The sequence below is a fragment of the Cebus imitator genome, unplaced genomic scaffold, assembly GCF_001604975.1.
Source record: "Cebus imitator isolate Cc_AM_T3 unplaced genomic scaffold, Cebus_imitator-1.0 Scaffold173, whole genome shotgun sequence".
In the NCBI taxonomy this organism is placed as follows: Eukaryota; Metazoa; Chordata; class Mammalia; order Primates; family Cebidae; genus Cebus; species Cebus imitator.
The window spans coordinates 3,555,895-3,571,534 of NW_016107488.1; the positions used below are offsets into that span (position 1 = coordinate 3,555,895).

At 36.2% G+C, this 15,640-nt stretch overlaps 1 protein-coding gene across 7 annotated transcripts in view; it reads left to right on the forward strand.

The window, feature by feature from the left end:
- The window catches only part of ATP8A1 (ATPase phospholipid transporting 8A1), a 248,531-nt gene that overhangs the window by 107,652 nt on the left and 125,239 nt on the right, over positions 1 to 15,640 (forward strand). For all 7 annotated transcript variants that reach the window (XM_017544905.2, XM_017544903.2, XM_017544902.2 and 4 more), the window contains 4 exons: positions 3,145 to 3,250; positions 4,454 to 4,536; positions 6,423 to 6,472; positions 10,934 to 11,003. In XM_017544905.2, coding sequence (XP_017400394.1) covers positions 3,145 to 3,250; positions 4,454 to 4,536; positions 6,423 to 6,472; positions 10,934 to 11,003 — 309 coding nt within the window. The remainder of the gene's footprint in view (positions 1 to 3,144; positions 3,251 to 4,453; positions 4,537 to 6,422; positions 6,473 to 10,933; positions 11,004 to 15,640) is intronic.

Sequence of the window (15,640 nt, forward strand, 5' to 3'; positions counted from 1 at the left end):
TTTCTGAGATAGTCTTACTGTGTCACCCATGCTGGAGTGCAGTGGAGTGATCTTGACTTACTGCAACCTCTGCCTCCCGGAATCAAGGCATCTTCCTGCCTCACCCTCCCAAGTAGCTGAGATTACAGGCACCTGCCACCATGCCTGACTAATTTTTGTATTTTTAGTAGAGAGGGGTTTTCGTCGTGTTGGCCAAGCTGATCTCGAACTCCTGATCTCAGGTGATCCACCCACCTCAGTCTCCCAAAGTGCTGGGATTACAGGCATGAGCCACTGCACCCAGCCTCATGATCATTTTTAATAATTATCAAAGTCTATGCCAAATCCTTTTTACTTGGCCAACATGAATTCATCATGTTGGTTTTAATATTATTAATATTTTATCTTTTCAAATTGTTTCATTTTAAGTGATTATAGAACCCTCTCTGAAACAGCTCAATATTAACAATTTTAGAATATCTATAGAAATAAATTACCTGCTAAGTACCATAGGCCAGTGCTAAATCTCCAATAGAAACTTCAGGCTTCTGCCACACAATGTGAAGATCCTGCTTATGAAGTTACTGATCTATTAAGGTTCTCTAGGGGGACAGAGTTAATGGGATGGAGAGATATATATAAAGGGTAGTTTATTAAGTAGTATTAACTCACACAATCACAAGGTCACACAATAGGCTGTCTGCACACTGAGGAGCAAGGAAGCCAGTCCAAGTCCCAAAGCTGAAGAACTTGGAGTCCGATGTTTGAGTGCAGGTAGCATCCAGCATGGGAGAAAGATGTAGACTGAGAGACTAAGCCAGTCTAGCCTTTTCAGTTTTCTGCCTGCTTTTTATTCTGTCCATGCTGGCAGCTGATTAGATGTTCTGCCTTCCCCAGCCCAATGACTCAAACGTTAATCTCCTTTGGCAATACCCTCATAGACACACCCAAGATCAATACTTTCCATCTTTCAGTCAAGTTGACACTCACACTGACACACACTCAGATTTCATCAGATCAAATTATAGAGTCTTCTGGAGTTAAACCATCACACTGACACACACTCAGATTTCATAAGATCAAATTATAGAGTCTTCTGGAGTTAAACCCAGAACTTATTCTCATAACCATTTCAAGCCCAGTATGGCAAAACTTGAACTCCTAATTGTCACCCCAAAACATACATCTTCTCTAGCACAGGTGGACTTGTCACTTTTTCCCGAGTGGGGCCCTATCATTATATTGATATGGGTGTTTTCTATCTCTGTTTTCTCTACTAACCTTCAACAAAATATTGACTTCAGGATCTACAAAACCTAGACCTACACCACCCCTTCCCTCTTGGATTCTCAGCTTTCGATAAATTGTACCATCACCTATCTTACGATTCTTCCTAGGAACTAGAGGGTTGCCTTTAATGCCTCCTTTTCTCTCCATGTCCAGATCTCTGAGACACCAAGCCCTTGTCAATACTGATTTCTAGAATCTGTCTTGAGTGTCGGCTACAGTTAATCCTCATTTTCACCACCCCACTCCAGACCGCCAGAACCCGCTCTGTGGATTACTGTGGTAGCCTCCTGGCCAGTCTCCTGGGTTCCACTTTTACTCCTATCCAGTTACTGTTGCACATGAGAGCTGAAAAATGCAAAGGAAAATCAAGTCCCCTCACTATCCTGTTTAAGCCTATTCTCTGCCTTCTCTCTCCACTCACAAAGTAACATGATATGGCCCTTGCCTAAGCTATCACCCTCATTTTGAGCTCCTTTTTTTTCTCCTTATCCCACTGGCCTTCTTTTATTTTCTAAAACACATCATCCTTTCCTTCTTTATGACCTTTTCAGCTATGTCCTATTCCTGCTTGATGGAAAGCACATTGCCCAATTCTTCAGGAGGCTAAAACCTCATCAGCTCAAATATTACATTATCTTGAGAACAGCCACAGACTCGCTTAAGTCACATTACATGATATTTGCATATTCCCTACTTTACAGTGCTTGTCATGCTATAAGTAAATAATGAGTGTATATTTATTTGTGTTCTGTCTTCCCCACAATGCTAAGCTTCACGTGGCAGGGACAATGCGTGTGTTTAGTCCACTGTTCTAGCCTGAACACAGTTTTTTCAAATAATGTTCTGATCTGTCTTCCTAGTCACTTCACTTTATTATTTTTTTTGCCCAAGAGCATTGAGAAATGTTTTTCCTTTACTAAATCGAATGACATTTCTCTTTATTGGGAGCCAGACAGGAAGATATTTAAAATACTTGGCTTCTTTTCTCCTATAAACCCTAAGCTCCCTGCAGAAAGGATACACCCTTCTGTCTTCTCAGCCTGTAAGAGTCCACTGGACGTAGGAGTTGCTCATAATTTTTTTATTTATTAAAATATGAATAAAGCTACCATTTTTCGAGTGGAAGGAAAAAGCATTATAGAAAAATTCTCAGTCATTATCACCCCAATTCAGTAAAATCACATGCCTAAAATTTTAAATCTGATCAGGAATTACAGCTGGGTAAATGAACATTTTTGAATTTTTCTTTTGTCTTCCAAGGACAAGATTCAGCTACATCTGTCTTTTTCACTATACTATTTGTATTTGACAACATACAAGTTGTCTTGTATAAATGTTTAGAAAATGATTGAAAGAGTAGAAAAATAACATAAATTAACACATTTTCTTTATAATCAATGTTGGCTTCTTAGTTGGCTATAATCCCATACCTCTAATCTATAATAACCATGTCCTGTCCTTTCCTTTCCTTTCTTTTCCTTTTTCCTTTTCACTTTTTCCTTTCTCACAGTCTTGCTCTGTTGTCCAGGCTAGATAGTACAATGGCAGGATCTCAGCTCACTGCAACCTTTGCCTCCTCAAGCAATTCTCCTGCCTCAGCTTCCCAAGTAGCTGGCATTACAGGTGCCTGCCACCACAACCAGCTAATTTTTGTATTTTTAGTGGAGATAGGGTTTCACCATGCTGGCCAGACAGGTCTCGAACTCCTGACCTCAGGCGATCTGCCCACCTTGGCCTCCCAAAGTGTTGGGATTACAGGCGTGAGTGATCGTGCCCAGCCAACAGCTATGTTCTTAATAGATATGGAATAATAATTACTATCAGTGTAAAAATGTTCACGTGAGAAAGGCTAAATCATGTGTTTATTTTTCACAGCCGACTGCACCTATAATATGTGAATTTCTTACAATGATGGCGGTCTGTCACACAGCAGTGCCAGAGCGAGAAGGTGATAAGATTATTTATCAAGCAGCATCTCCAGGTACAAATGAAGCAATTGTAAAGTATTTTTTTGTGTGGATAATTGTTTTGAATGTAAAAGTCAATTTAATTTAAAAAAAATAAGATAGCGAAATTAAGTGTTTTCTTATATAAAAATTTTTATTTACCAATCGGAAAAACCTTGGCTTTTCAAGATTAAACATATATGTGATATTTTAAAATATGTAACTTTGTATATGTAATTTTTGGTATATGACATAAGTTACATGAAAATCTGAGTAACATAATTCTCATAAGTGTAAAATATAGTTTTTTACATATACATAATCATTTTTCCCTTCTTTATAAATACCTAAGAACTCTTAGGCTGATTTCGCACAGGAACAAGTAGGAAAAGGAAGATGTGTTTGCCTGAATATAGTAAGCATATATAACTTTGGAACAATTTTGCTTTTCTCTCTTGTTAATGATAATAAAGGAGCTTGTGTATTTATTTGGGTTAAGAAAGTTTTACACATTTGAAGAGATTCTATAAAATATTATTAGTACAGTTATCAATATTAGGTACTTACACTTTGGACCCATTTTCAATGTAAGATTGGGTAGTTAGTCAATTTGATGAGAACTTTGTTAGAAGTGTTTTAAACTGTATTCTAAGCTAGCATCCGTGACTTATAGGAGATACTAAATTCCTTAAAAGCATAAGAACTGTTATGCCTTGTACTGTTAGGACAGGAACTGTATGTTTTCTTATGCCATATCCTACTCTCAGCAATAAAAAGGTTTTATATAACATGAAATTCATGGATAGTAAAATCGTCCGCTCATTTAAAGCTGTTTAAATTGAATCCTCAATTAGCAAAATTAATTTCTCTAGACTCAACATTTTAGGAGGAAAAGGATAAAACTTTAGAAGGCAATTTTCTCTGAGTGCTTTTGAGAAAGTTTTCTAGCAAATATGCTGGATGAAGGGATACATTTAAATTAAGCTTCTTAGGAATGTATCACTAACCGTGAGACTTAACATTTCAGAAATGTAACTCTGAGTTCTATACTTCAGATTATTCTCCTTATTTCTTTGGAATTATCACGTAATTTTAAAATAATTGGATTAATAACAGGAGCCAGAATAAAAAGACCTTTAATTGAACAGAAAATTATACTGCCTTAATGCACTTCACTTGTACTGAAATTTTTTTTTTTTTCAATCATGTATTTGCTTTTACCGCTTCTTCTAAAACAGACGAGGGAGCATTGGTCAGAGCAGCCAAGCAATTGAATTTTGTTTTCACCGGAAGAACACCCGACTCAGTGATTATAGATTCAGTAAGTTAGTTGTTTTTAAGGTTCTTTTTAATCCAAGTAATACATTTGCATAGCTTCAGAGATAAATACCAAAAGGCTTATAATAAAATAGAGGTTCCCCACCCCAGAAGCAACCACTGGATGGTTTTTTAGCTATTTCTTTAGGCATATATACATCTCATATTTTCAAAAAAATAGGTGACTATTAATACATGCTTTGACTCCTCAATTTTAATGTGTCTTCTGATTCTGTTACATGAGGATGTATCTCTTGAATCACCATCCTTTTTGTTTATCCTTCCTGATGTTCCCAATATTATTATCGTTTTATTCCAATTTTTAGTTAAATACTCAGGCCCAATTTTTAAAGTGGGCAAAAGACTTGAGCAGACATTTCACAAAAGAAGACATATGGATGACCAATAAGCATGTGAAAAAGCATTGTTAGTCATCAAGGAGATACGATTAAGACCGCAATGAGATAGCACTACATACTCACCCAAGTGATTCTCTAATTGAGGTAAACTTACGCCTGACCCAGCAATTGTGCTCACAGTTATTCAGCAGAAATTAAGTTTCTGTCTTTAAAAATGCCCATAGTAGCTTTATTCATAGTAGCCAAAAACTAGAAACCAAACCAAATACCCATCAATAGAAGAATGGATAAACAAATTGTGATATATTCTCACAATGGAACATCTAAACAATATAAAGGAATGAGTTATTGATTCATCAACAGCATGGATGAAAAATGAATCAAAACAAGAATCAGACACATTATGCTGAGAAAAAAAAATGTCAGACACAAAGGAGTGCATCCGTTTTAATTTCATTTTTATGCAGCTCAAGATCAGGAAAAAGTGATTTATGGTGATAGAATTCAAAACAGTGGTTGCCTCAGGGCAGGGAGGAGATTGATTGAAAAAGGGCACAAGGGAATTTATAGGATGTTGGGAATGTTTTATATCTTGATTAGGGTGGAAGTTACCAAACTATGCAATTTTCACTTGACTCTGTTAAAGATTTATGCATTTTATTATATATAAATTATAGCTATTTAAAAATTATTTTTTAGCTTCTGTGTAGTATTGCCTTCAATTTTACCTGTGCTAGTATTCATAGCTGCACATTGTTGTATTTGATAATTATATTTTTTGTTTTTTAAATTTTGTGTTTCCTAACACCAATTTTTTTTTTAGAGATGAGGTCTTGCTCTGTCACCCAGGTTGGAGTGCAGTGGTGCAGTCATAGCTAAGTGTAGCCTTGAGCCCCTGAGCTCAAGTGATCCTCCTACCTCAGCCTCTAAAATAGCTGGGACTATAGGCATGGGCCACCACAGCTAATTTTTTTTAAAATTTTTTTTTAACGCTGTATTTTCAAGACTAGTCTTGAATTCCCGGGCTCAGTTGATTCTCCCACCTCAGCCTCTCAAAGCACTGGGATTACAGGCGTGGTCACTGGACCTGGCCACTTTTTCCATCATTTTCTAAAGATGAATCTCTTACTTTTTTTTTCCATTGCTTCCCTTTTTTTCCCCCTATTATCTATATTGTTCCCGTACCTTCTAACATATTTTTCTCAATACAGTCGCACCACATAATCTGTTCATTGGCATGACAGATCTTACGACATCTCTTTTGAAGCCCTCCATTCTCTTGTCTGGGCAGGTTATATTCTAAGGACTCTTCAGTGATACTTTGAATTCCTTTTGGTTTTCTCCTGTTTTGGATATTCTGTTTTCAGTAACTTAGTTAATGTAAAAGTTAGTAAGTTCCCTTCTACATTTCAGTAGGGAAAATTTGCTTGTGTTGGCATTTTTTACAAGAAGACTTTATGACTAGGATTTATTTCCAAGAAGCTTAAAATGCTTCCAACTGTATGTAATTATATATTCCTTTTCTTCTTAGTTGGGGCAGGAAGAAAGATATGAGTTGCTCAATGTCTTGGAGTTCACCAGGTAAAACATCTGCTCAGTGATTTGTATGGATAAGATAAATTTATATCCATTTTTATTTTTTCCCTTTTGAATAACTAGGAAGTATGCTTTATTTTCATTTAAATTTGTTTAGACAAAATATTAAATCAAAATCTTGAGTACATTTTTGATCATCATTATCTGTAGATAAATCACAAACCATTTTCTTCAGAGTATTGCAATGCATGACTACTGGTAGCAGTTTTAAAGTCTTTTGGAAAGTAGATCTCATGGAGGTAGAGAGTAGAATGATAGACAGCAGAGGCTGGGAAGCTGTATGGGTGGGAGGGAAAGGGATAAAGAGAGGTTAGTTAATGGGTTCGAACCTACACTTATGTTGAAGAAGTAAGTTCAGATGTTCCATAATGAAGTAGGGTAATTATAGTTAACAACAATGTGTTGTATATTTCAAAATAGCTGGAAGACAAGACTTAAAATGTTCCCAGGACATACAAGTGATAGGTAAATAAATACTCAAGATCATGCATATCCCAAATACCCCGATTTGATCATTATAAATTCTATGCATCTAACAAAATATCACATATACCCCATAAATATGTACAAATACTATGTATCGATTTTTAAATTTAGAAAATGAAGAAACCTTTTTGAAATATAATTGTCTGATTCACAAACCTTGCATATATGGCCAGGTGTCTTATGGCTGGCGATCTGGAAACACAGTTATGTTTAGAGGCTTCAGATGTAGGTGGAGAAGAGATGAGTCAGAGTCAGGAAGCCAGCATTCTAATTGAATGCTCATTACATTTCATTGTCTTCAGGATTTGGGAAACCATATTCATGTCTCTATTAGGTGTAAGACCAGTTATCATCTAGTAGGAAAGGACAGAAAGCAAACTGATTGTCTGACTTATTTTATTTCTTAAGGACGAATAATAGATCACTTTAGTTACAATCAGTGATAAGTCTGTGAGTTTTTAGCCTTTTACTCCCACATGACCATGTAATTTCCCAGCTTACCTGCATTCTTGAAGCAGAGGGGCCTTTGCTGCAGGGTCTTTAAAGATGGCATCATAAAAGACAGGACACTTCACAGAATTAAGGCCATGAGGAAGTAATGCTGTTGTTCAGGGAAATAAGTGTCCATCATTTTTCTTGAACTTTCTTCTGCATAACGCAAGCTTGTACATTGCGTAGGGGAGGCATTTCCTTTTCTGTGCCAACTCCGTTTGCTGCCTTGATTGGGAGTGACCACATGCCAGTGGTTAATAACAAAAATAATGGGGTCTGTCTGACCCCATTATTTTTGTAAAAAAAATTTACAGTTTTTTTTTTTAACTTGTATGCTCTGATGATCCCAAAGAAGATGAATACATTAAATAATTAAACAGCTGATTTTCGAAGTGTAACCCTCATCTCTTTTCATGTCAAAGCGATCGTTTTTCCCAAGCTTATTTGTAGTATATCTGTAGACTGTCATAAGTAGCCCATTAATTGGCATTTAGAAATGTTTTTTAAACCACACTTAGAAGGCACCATGCTAGGTGATGAGTGCCGTGAAGAAGAAAATAAAGCAGAGTTGGGAGTTTCTGTTCTTTCACAATTCAGTGATGAAGGCGGGTTTAAGAATGACATGAGAAAAGTGAATGTGATGCTGGTAAAATAGTCGCTATGAAAGACATTAGTGGTTTAAACTAGGATGATGGTAATGAAAATAAAAGAAAGTTGATGGAATCCGTGTACCTTGTAGAGGAATATCAGAGGGACTTCAGGGACTGGAGGTAGAAGGCGAAAAGAGGAAGAGGTTAGGGTCTCTGGCGTGAACAACTGGGTAGATAGAGTACCTTTACACAGATGGCAGAAGTGGGAGGAGGAATAGTGGAGGTTAAAATGTTTGAAGTCTTAGTTTTAGATGCCTATGAGACATACAAATGGAGGTGTCAGGTAAGCAGTTGAATATAAGGGCCTGAAACAAAAGAGAAATCTGTGGCTGAAATAGTGATTTGGCAGACAGTAATTGGCAAGTGGTATTTGAGGTCATAAAATTGAATGGGACCTCCTGAAGATGAGATATAAAGTGAGGGGAAAATGGAAGGCTAACAATTAAACCATTAGTATAAGGGTTGATTAGAAAAAGAGGAATCAGCAAAAGAGATGACCTTGTTGTTACAGATGTAGAGGACAGAGAGGGTCAGGGCACAGAGCCAGGAGAAGAGGGCGCAAGGAAAGAGTGGTCATCTGTGTCAGAGACTGCTGCAAGTTTAGGTAAGAAGTTTGAGAAGCATTTGTCAAATGTAGCTATTCATTGGAATGGTGAGGAGAGAACAAAAAGGAAAAGACTGGGAATTAAGTGGGGAGATGAGTGAAGGCAGTACACGTAGTGATGGTTTAGAGACGTTGAAATGTGAAAGAGTTGAAGGATATGGCTTAATGGAGGCGTGCTTGCATGGGGCTGAATTTTGTAGGGGAGAGACCAGAGTATGTTTAAATGCTTATGAACAGGATCTTTATAGAAGGAGAAAAGGCAGATTCAGGGGAGAACAGCATAACCTATGGAGTGAGGTTACTGAGAAAGTGGGATGAGAGGAGGTTCATAGACATGTGGAAGGAAGACCTCTGACAGGAAAATGTTTCTTCCATCATATCAGCAAAAAAGATGGAGGGGATGGTGCACACATAGATATGCAGGTTTTAATGGCAGAAAGAAAAGTGATTTCTTCCCCCATTCAGCTTACCTCTCCCTCCCCCCTAGACAGAGTCTCGCTCTGTCACCCAGGCTGGATACAGGGGCGTGATCTTGGCTTACTGCAACCTCCACCTCCCAGATTCAAGTAATTCTCGTGCCTCAGCCTCCTGAGTAGCTGGGATTACAGGTGCACGTCACCACAACTGGCTAAATTTTGTATTTTTAGTAGAGATAGGGTTTCATCATGTTGGCCAGACTGGTGTCGAACTCCTGACCTCAAGTGATCCACCCACTTCAGCCTCCCAAAGTGCTGCGATTACAGGTGTGAGCCACTGCCAAAAAGGGATTTCTTATCTGAAGTTTTTATCAAGGTGAATTTCTGTCAAGGTTCTGGGGTGAGGAGGGAGCATGGGAGTCTTGGAGAATCAAGAAGATGTGCTGTAGCCCTGCACAGGGTGAGAGAGCAAGCTTGTTGGAATGTGATGGGCTACTAGGCAGTAAGGAGCACCTAGTTGGTGTTGCATAACATCATGTATTTGCTAATCTCTATGGCCGGGTATGACAAGACATACAAAATTTCTAAGTGTGGTTTAAAAAACATATCTAAATGGCAACTAATAACTTTTCTTCAGCAAAATCTACTTACTTTGATGTACCACAAAAGAGAGCTCTCATTCATCCAGTATTTGGAGATTACACCAGGAAGAGAAGAACGAGGAAGTTGATGAATTTGGGACCACATTATCAAAGCTGAAGTAAAAGAGGCATGAACCAGGAAGGGCTAATGTAGAATGTATAGGTGTCATTACAAACACATTACGATTAAATGTGTTCCTGATGTACAAGGATAGAGATTGAGGTAGTAATACCAGGAGCATTATGGATGGAGAAAGAGGGAACTTAAATGTTTCTAAATTCCTCTGAAAGAAACTCCTGACTGTATACTATGATACCATAACTGACAGCTGTTGTATATTGAACTCATTTCAGTTTTTTTAGCAGGTAAAACAACTAGTAGATAGAGACATTTGAGAAGTCCTTTTCTGCCCTCAGTTCTGAGGAGGATGCTTATATACTGATGGTCCAAATGAGTCCTATCCTTTGTAATGCTGTCCCAGTTTCTTCCATTCAATGTTATTTGCTATCTCTTTTTTATTAATGCATTGAAAGATGTACATTTGACACAGTTCTTATTAAACTATGTCACCAACACAGTATTAAAATGTTTGTGCTCATTAGCTTAAGTTTGCTGCATAAATTAGGTTTTTAGCATGAAGCCAATGGTTTGCTAGTCATCATTGAAAAACAATAGTTGTGAATGCTTGAGTTGTTTTTTAAAGTACTAGCATTGACCTTTATGTGTGATGAGTTATCACTGATTATCATTTCTATTTTTAATAAAAATTGATTTTTATTGATATTTCTGTTTTTAATAAAAACTGTAACATAATTTATCCCTTAAGAAACCAACTTAAATATTTTTTCAAATCTGAAAACATTGAACCAGGACTCTCCTCTGATGGGTATGAGCTCTTGCAGGTTTCTGAGGAACTATTTTGTCAACTATTCCACTGGAACAGTAGATAGTACCCTGGTGCCTTAAAAAGCATAATGTAACTTTTACAGGTGCCCAACTGTACACACAGGATAGTTTGTGTATGTGGAAGATTAGGGCTCATGATTTGGTCAGATTTACTTTTTCACTGTGAATATTAAAATATGTGAGGCATTACAAGCGTATAGATGCATATCTTTGGTAAGATGACACATTATAGAAAACCTCTTTCTTTCAGTGCTAGAAAAAGAATGTCAGTGATTGTTCGCACTCCATCTGGGAAGTTACGACTCTACTGCAAAGGAGCTGTAAGTTTTTATTTTTATTTTTTACAGTTGTGATTTATGATGGTTTACAATGTGTATGTTAGGCATTCTTCTATGGAAATGTAACACAGATGTTTAACATGAAGTTGCTGACATCCACTTTTGTTGGTGTTTTATACTAATAGTGTTCAACCTCTTCTGGTGAAATGTGGATTCCATCTGAGCAAATTTGGTGCTTTGAAAAAGTTTGGCCTAGGTTATTTTTATATAATTCAATTTTTGAAACATAATATTTCAGGTTTATACTATATAAACTATGCTAGAAGACAGTTAAATATAGAAAATTTTAAAAATTATATTAGAATGTGATTCACTCTACTTTGAATCTAATTTTTTAAAAAGCATAGAAATGGGGGGGGAATTAGATCACAGTTAACTACCATAATTATATCATGTGATTACTGCCTTGCATTGTTTTAATTATAACAATTTCTGACTTGGCTTTGGTATATTGTCAGGTTATATTGACAGAAATAGTAATATGTTATTCTAACCGAATTTTTTCAGTTAAATATATTTATACTCATGGGAAAATGAGAAATCTACTGACCAGGACCCTTTTTTTTAATTGAGATCAGTCAGTATTTTCCTTCTGAATTGTTCTTTCCAGTTACCTAGTTTATAAACTTCCCAACTCGGAACATTCCTCTTTTAAATAGATCAACAACCTTGCTTTATTGCATATAAACTTGGAAACTGAACTTAAGAAGCTCAAGCCTAGTATATAAATTCATTTTGAGAATGTTAAATGCCTTGATTTAAAAGCAGTGAAATGCAGTTTTTGAATGTCTTGATTTTAAAGCATTTTAGAATTATTTCATGATGTTTCATGAATTTAGTTATAGATTTCCTTTGATTCTGTATTCTCATTGAATAAAACACCTAACATTTATTTGCTGTATACGTTCTATCATCACAGTTTGAACTGGATTTTGGAGGTGTGAAGATAAGACCTAAGACTTGTTAGGAGCTTAGACTAGTCAGAGAAGTATTAAATAAAAAGATGAGGATACAATTTTAAAGTGTATCGTAAAGATCTTACACATCCCAAAAGTAACATTCAGTAACAAGGGAGTAAAGAGAGCCTTTAAGACCTCCCACTTTAAATGGTTGATAAATGTCCAGTTTACAAAACCCACATCACATCCTTTCTTGTATAGTTTGGAATAGTCTTCTACCTAGAAACTTGTTTGGGGAGTTAAGGCATTGAATAAAAAAATAAAAACATTGGACTTCCATTTTTAATAATCATAGAATTAGTTTGCATATATTTTTGCTGTTCTGAAAAAAAAATAATGTATTTTATATAGACTTTATTTTTAGATCAGTTTTAAGTTCCCAGCAAAATCCAGTAGAAGGCAGAGTCCATATATATGCCCTGCCATCATACACACACTCCCCATTATCAACATCGCCCACCAGAGTGGTGCATTTGTTACAATCCATGATCTGCACTGACACATCATTATCACCCAAACCCTAGACTTTACATGAGGGTTCACTCTTGGTATTGTAAATTCTGTGGGTTTGGATAAATGTGTAGTGATATGTATCCACCATTATGGTATCATATACAGTATTTTCATTGCCCTACAAATCTCCTGTGTGCCGCCTAATCATTCATCTCTCCTCTCTAAGGCCCTGGAAACCACTGTTGCTTTTACTGTCCCCACTGTTCCTTTTACTGCCTTTTCCAGAATGTCATATAGTTAGCATGATATAGCATATAGCCTTTCTGGACTGGCCTCTTTCACTTGGTAATATTCATTTAAGGCTCCTCTATGTCTTTTCATGGCTTGACAGCTCATTTCTTTTTAGTACTGAATAATCAGTTGTCTGGATGTGCCACAGTTTATCCGTTCACCTGCTAAAGGACATCTTGATCTCTTTCCACTTGGCAATTATATGAATAAAGCTACAGTAAACATCCATATGTGTGTTTTTGTGTAAGCACAGGTTTTCATCTCATTTGGGTAAATACTAAGAGTGATTGCAAGATCTTACAGTAAAAGAATGTTTCATTTTGTAAGAAACAAACTGTCTTCCAAATGGCTATATCATTTTGCATTCCCATCAGCAATTAATGAGAGCTTTTGTTTCTCCACATCTTTACCCACGTTTGATGTTGTCAGTGTTTTGGATTTGGGCTATTCTAATAGATGTACTGGTATTTTATTGTTGGCCTAATTTCCAATTCCCTGACATATGATGTTGAACATTTTTTCATGTACTTATTTGACATCTGTTATGTCTTCTGTGATGAGGTATCTTCAGATCTTTTGCCCTTTGTTAAATTGGTTGTTCATTTTCTTGTAGTTTTTAAATTTTTTTAATTTTATTCATTCATTTATTTATTTATTTAGCCTGTCACTCAGGCTGGAGTGCAGTGATGTGATCATAGCACACTATAATCTCAGATTCCTGGGCTCAAGTGATCTTCCTGTCTCAGCCTTGTTTGTATTACTTGCACAAATCTATGGGGTACATAAGAAATTGTTACATGTATATGATACATAGTGATCAAGCCAGGGTACTTTTAGAGTATCCATCAAGTTAGTACAATACATTTTTGCGGAATATAGTCACCCTACTCTACTATCAAATACTTAATTTATTCCTTCTATCTTACTGTAGGTTTGAACTGTTTAACCCAGTCCTCCTTATCCTCCCTCCTCCTTCCTTTCTCTTTCCTCTGTATCACCCTTCCCTGTTGGTGTTTCTACTCTCTACCTCTGTGTGATCAGATTTTATTAGCTCCCATATGTAAGTGAGAATGTGCAATATTTGTTATTTTGTTCCTGGCATATTTCACTTGATAATGGCCTCCAGTTCCATCTTTGATGCTGCAAATGACATGATGTCATTATTCTTTATGGCTGAATAGTATACCATTTTGTGTATATACATCTGCTTTTTTAATCTGTTGGACTGTTGATAGGCACTTGATGGACACTTAAGTTAATTCCATATCTTTGCTTTTGTGAATGGTGCTGCAATAAACATGAGTGCAGGTATCCCTTTGATATATTGATTTCTTTTTCTTTGGGTAGTGGGCTTGCTGGATTGAATGGTAATTCTAGTGTCTTTGAGAACTCTCTATCCTCTTTTCCATAGTGACTGTACTAGTTTACATTCCCAGCAACAGTTTGCAAGAGGTCCTTTTTCTCCATATCCTCACCTGCATCAGTTATTTGTTGCCTTTTAAATAACAGCCATTCTGACCAGGGTAAGATGACATCTCATTGTGATTTCGATTTGCCTTTCTCTGATTACTAGTGATGTTGAGCATTTTTTTCATATACTTGTTGACTATTTGTATGTCTTCTTTTGACAAATGCTTACGTATGTCCTACGCCCACTTTTTAAGAGAATTATGTGTTGCCTGTTGTTTCAGTTCTTTGTATATTGTGGCTAATAGTCCTTTTTAGAATGAATAGTTTTCATTTTCTTCTGTTCAACAGATTCTTTTCACTCTGTTGATTGTTTCTTTTGCTGTGCTTTTTTAGTTTAATATAGTCCCATTTGTGAATTTTTGGTTTTGTTGCCTGTATTTTCAGGGTCTTTGTCATAATTTTTTTGCCTAAACCAATGCCCAGGATAGTTTTCCCTAGGTTTTTTTCGAGTATTTTTTATAAGTTTGAGTTTTATGTTTGTTTTTCATCCATTTTTATTTAACTTTTTTTTGTATATGGCAAGAGATAAGAGTTCAGCTTCATTCTTATTTAGGATGAGTTTTTAGATTTCCGAGCACCACTTATTGAAGAAGAAGCATGACCTTTCTCCAGTGTAGGTTCTTATCAACTTTATCAAAGAGGAATTGATTATAAATATGTGGCTTTTATTTCTGGGTTCTCTATTCTGTTCCATCTATTTATTTGTCTATTTTTATGCCAATACCATGTTGTTTTGGTTACTATAACCTTGTAATAAATTTTTGAATTTAGGTAATGTGAAGCCCCCAGCTTTACCCTTTTTGCTCAGGATAATTTTAGCTGTTTGGGCTCTTTTTTTGGTTCTGTATGAATTTTAGGATTGTTTTTTCTAACTGTGAAGAATGACATTTGTATTTTGTTTGGGGGGAGATATTTTATTGTACTTTCTAGTACATGAATAAATTCTTCAGTGGTGATTTCTCAGATTTTAGTGCATCTATCACCCAAGCAGTGTATACTATATACAGTATGTAGTCTTTTATCCCTCACTCTCCTACCACCCTTCCCTTCCCCACAGTATCCTGAAGTACATTGTATCATTCTTATGTCTTTGCATCCTCATAGCTTAGCTCTCACTTATGAGTAAGGACAAATGATGTTTATTTTTTCATTCCTGAGTTACTTCATTTAGTATAATCATCTCCAATCCCATCCAGGTTGCTGTGAATACCATTATTTCATTCCTTTTTATGGCTAAGTAGTATTCCATGGTGTGTGTATGTGTGTGTGTATATATATGTATATATATCATGTGTATGTATATATATATATATATATACACACACACACACATATACACAGTGTGTGTGTGTGTTGGGTGTGTGTGTGTGTGTGTGTGTGTACATTTGTTGGCCATTTGTATATCGTCTTTTGAGGATTGTCTGTTTATGTCCTTAGCGCCTTTTT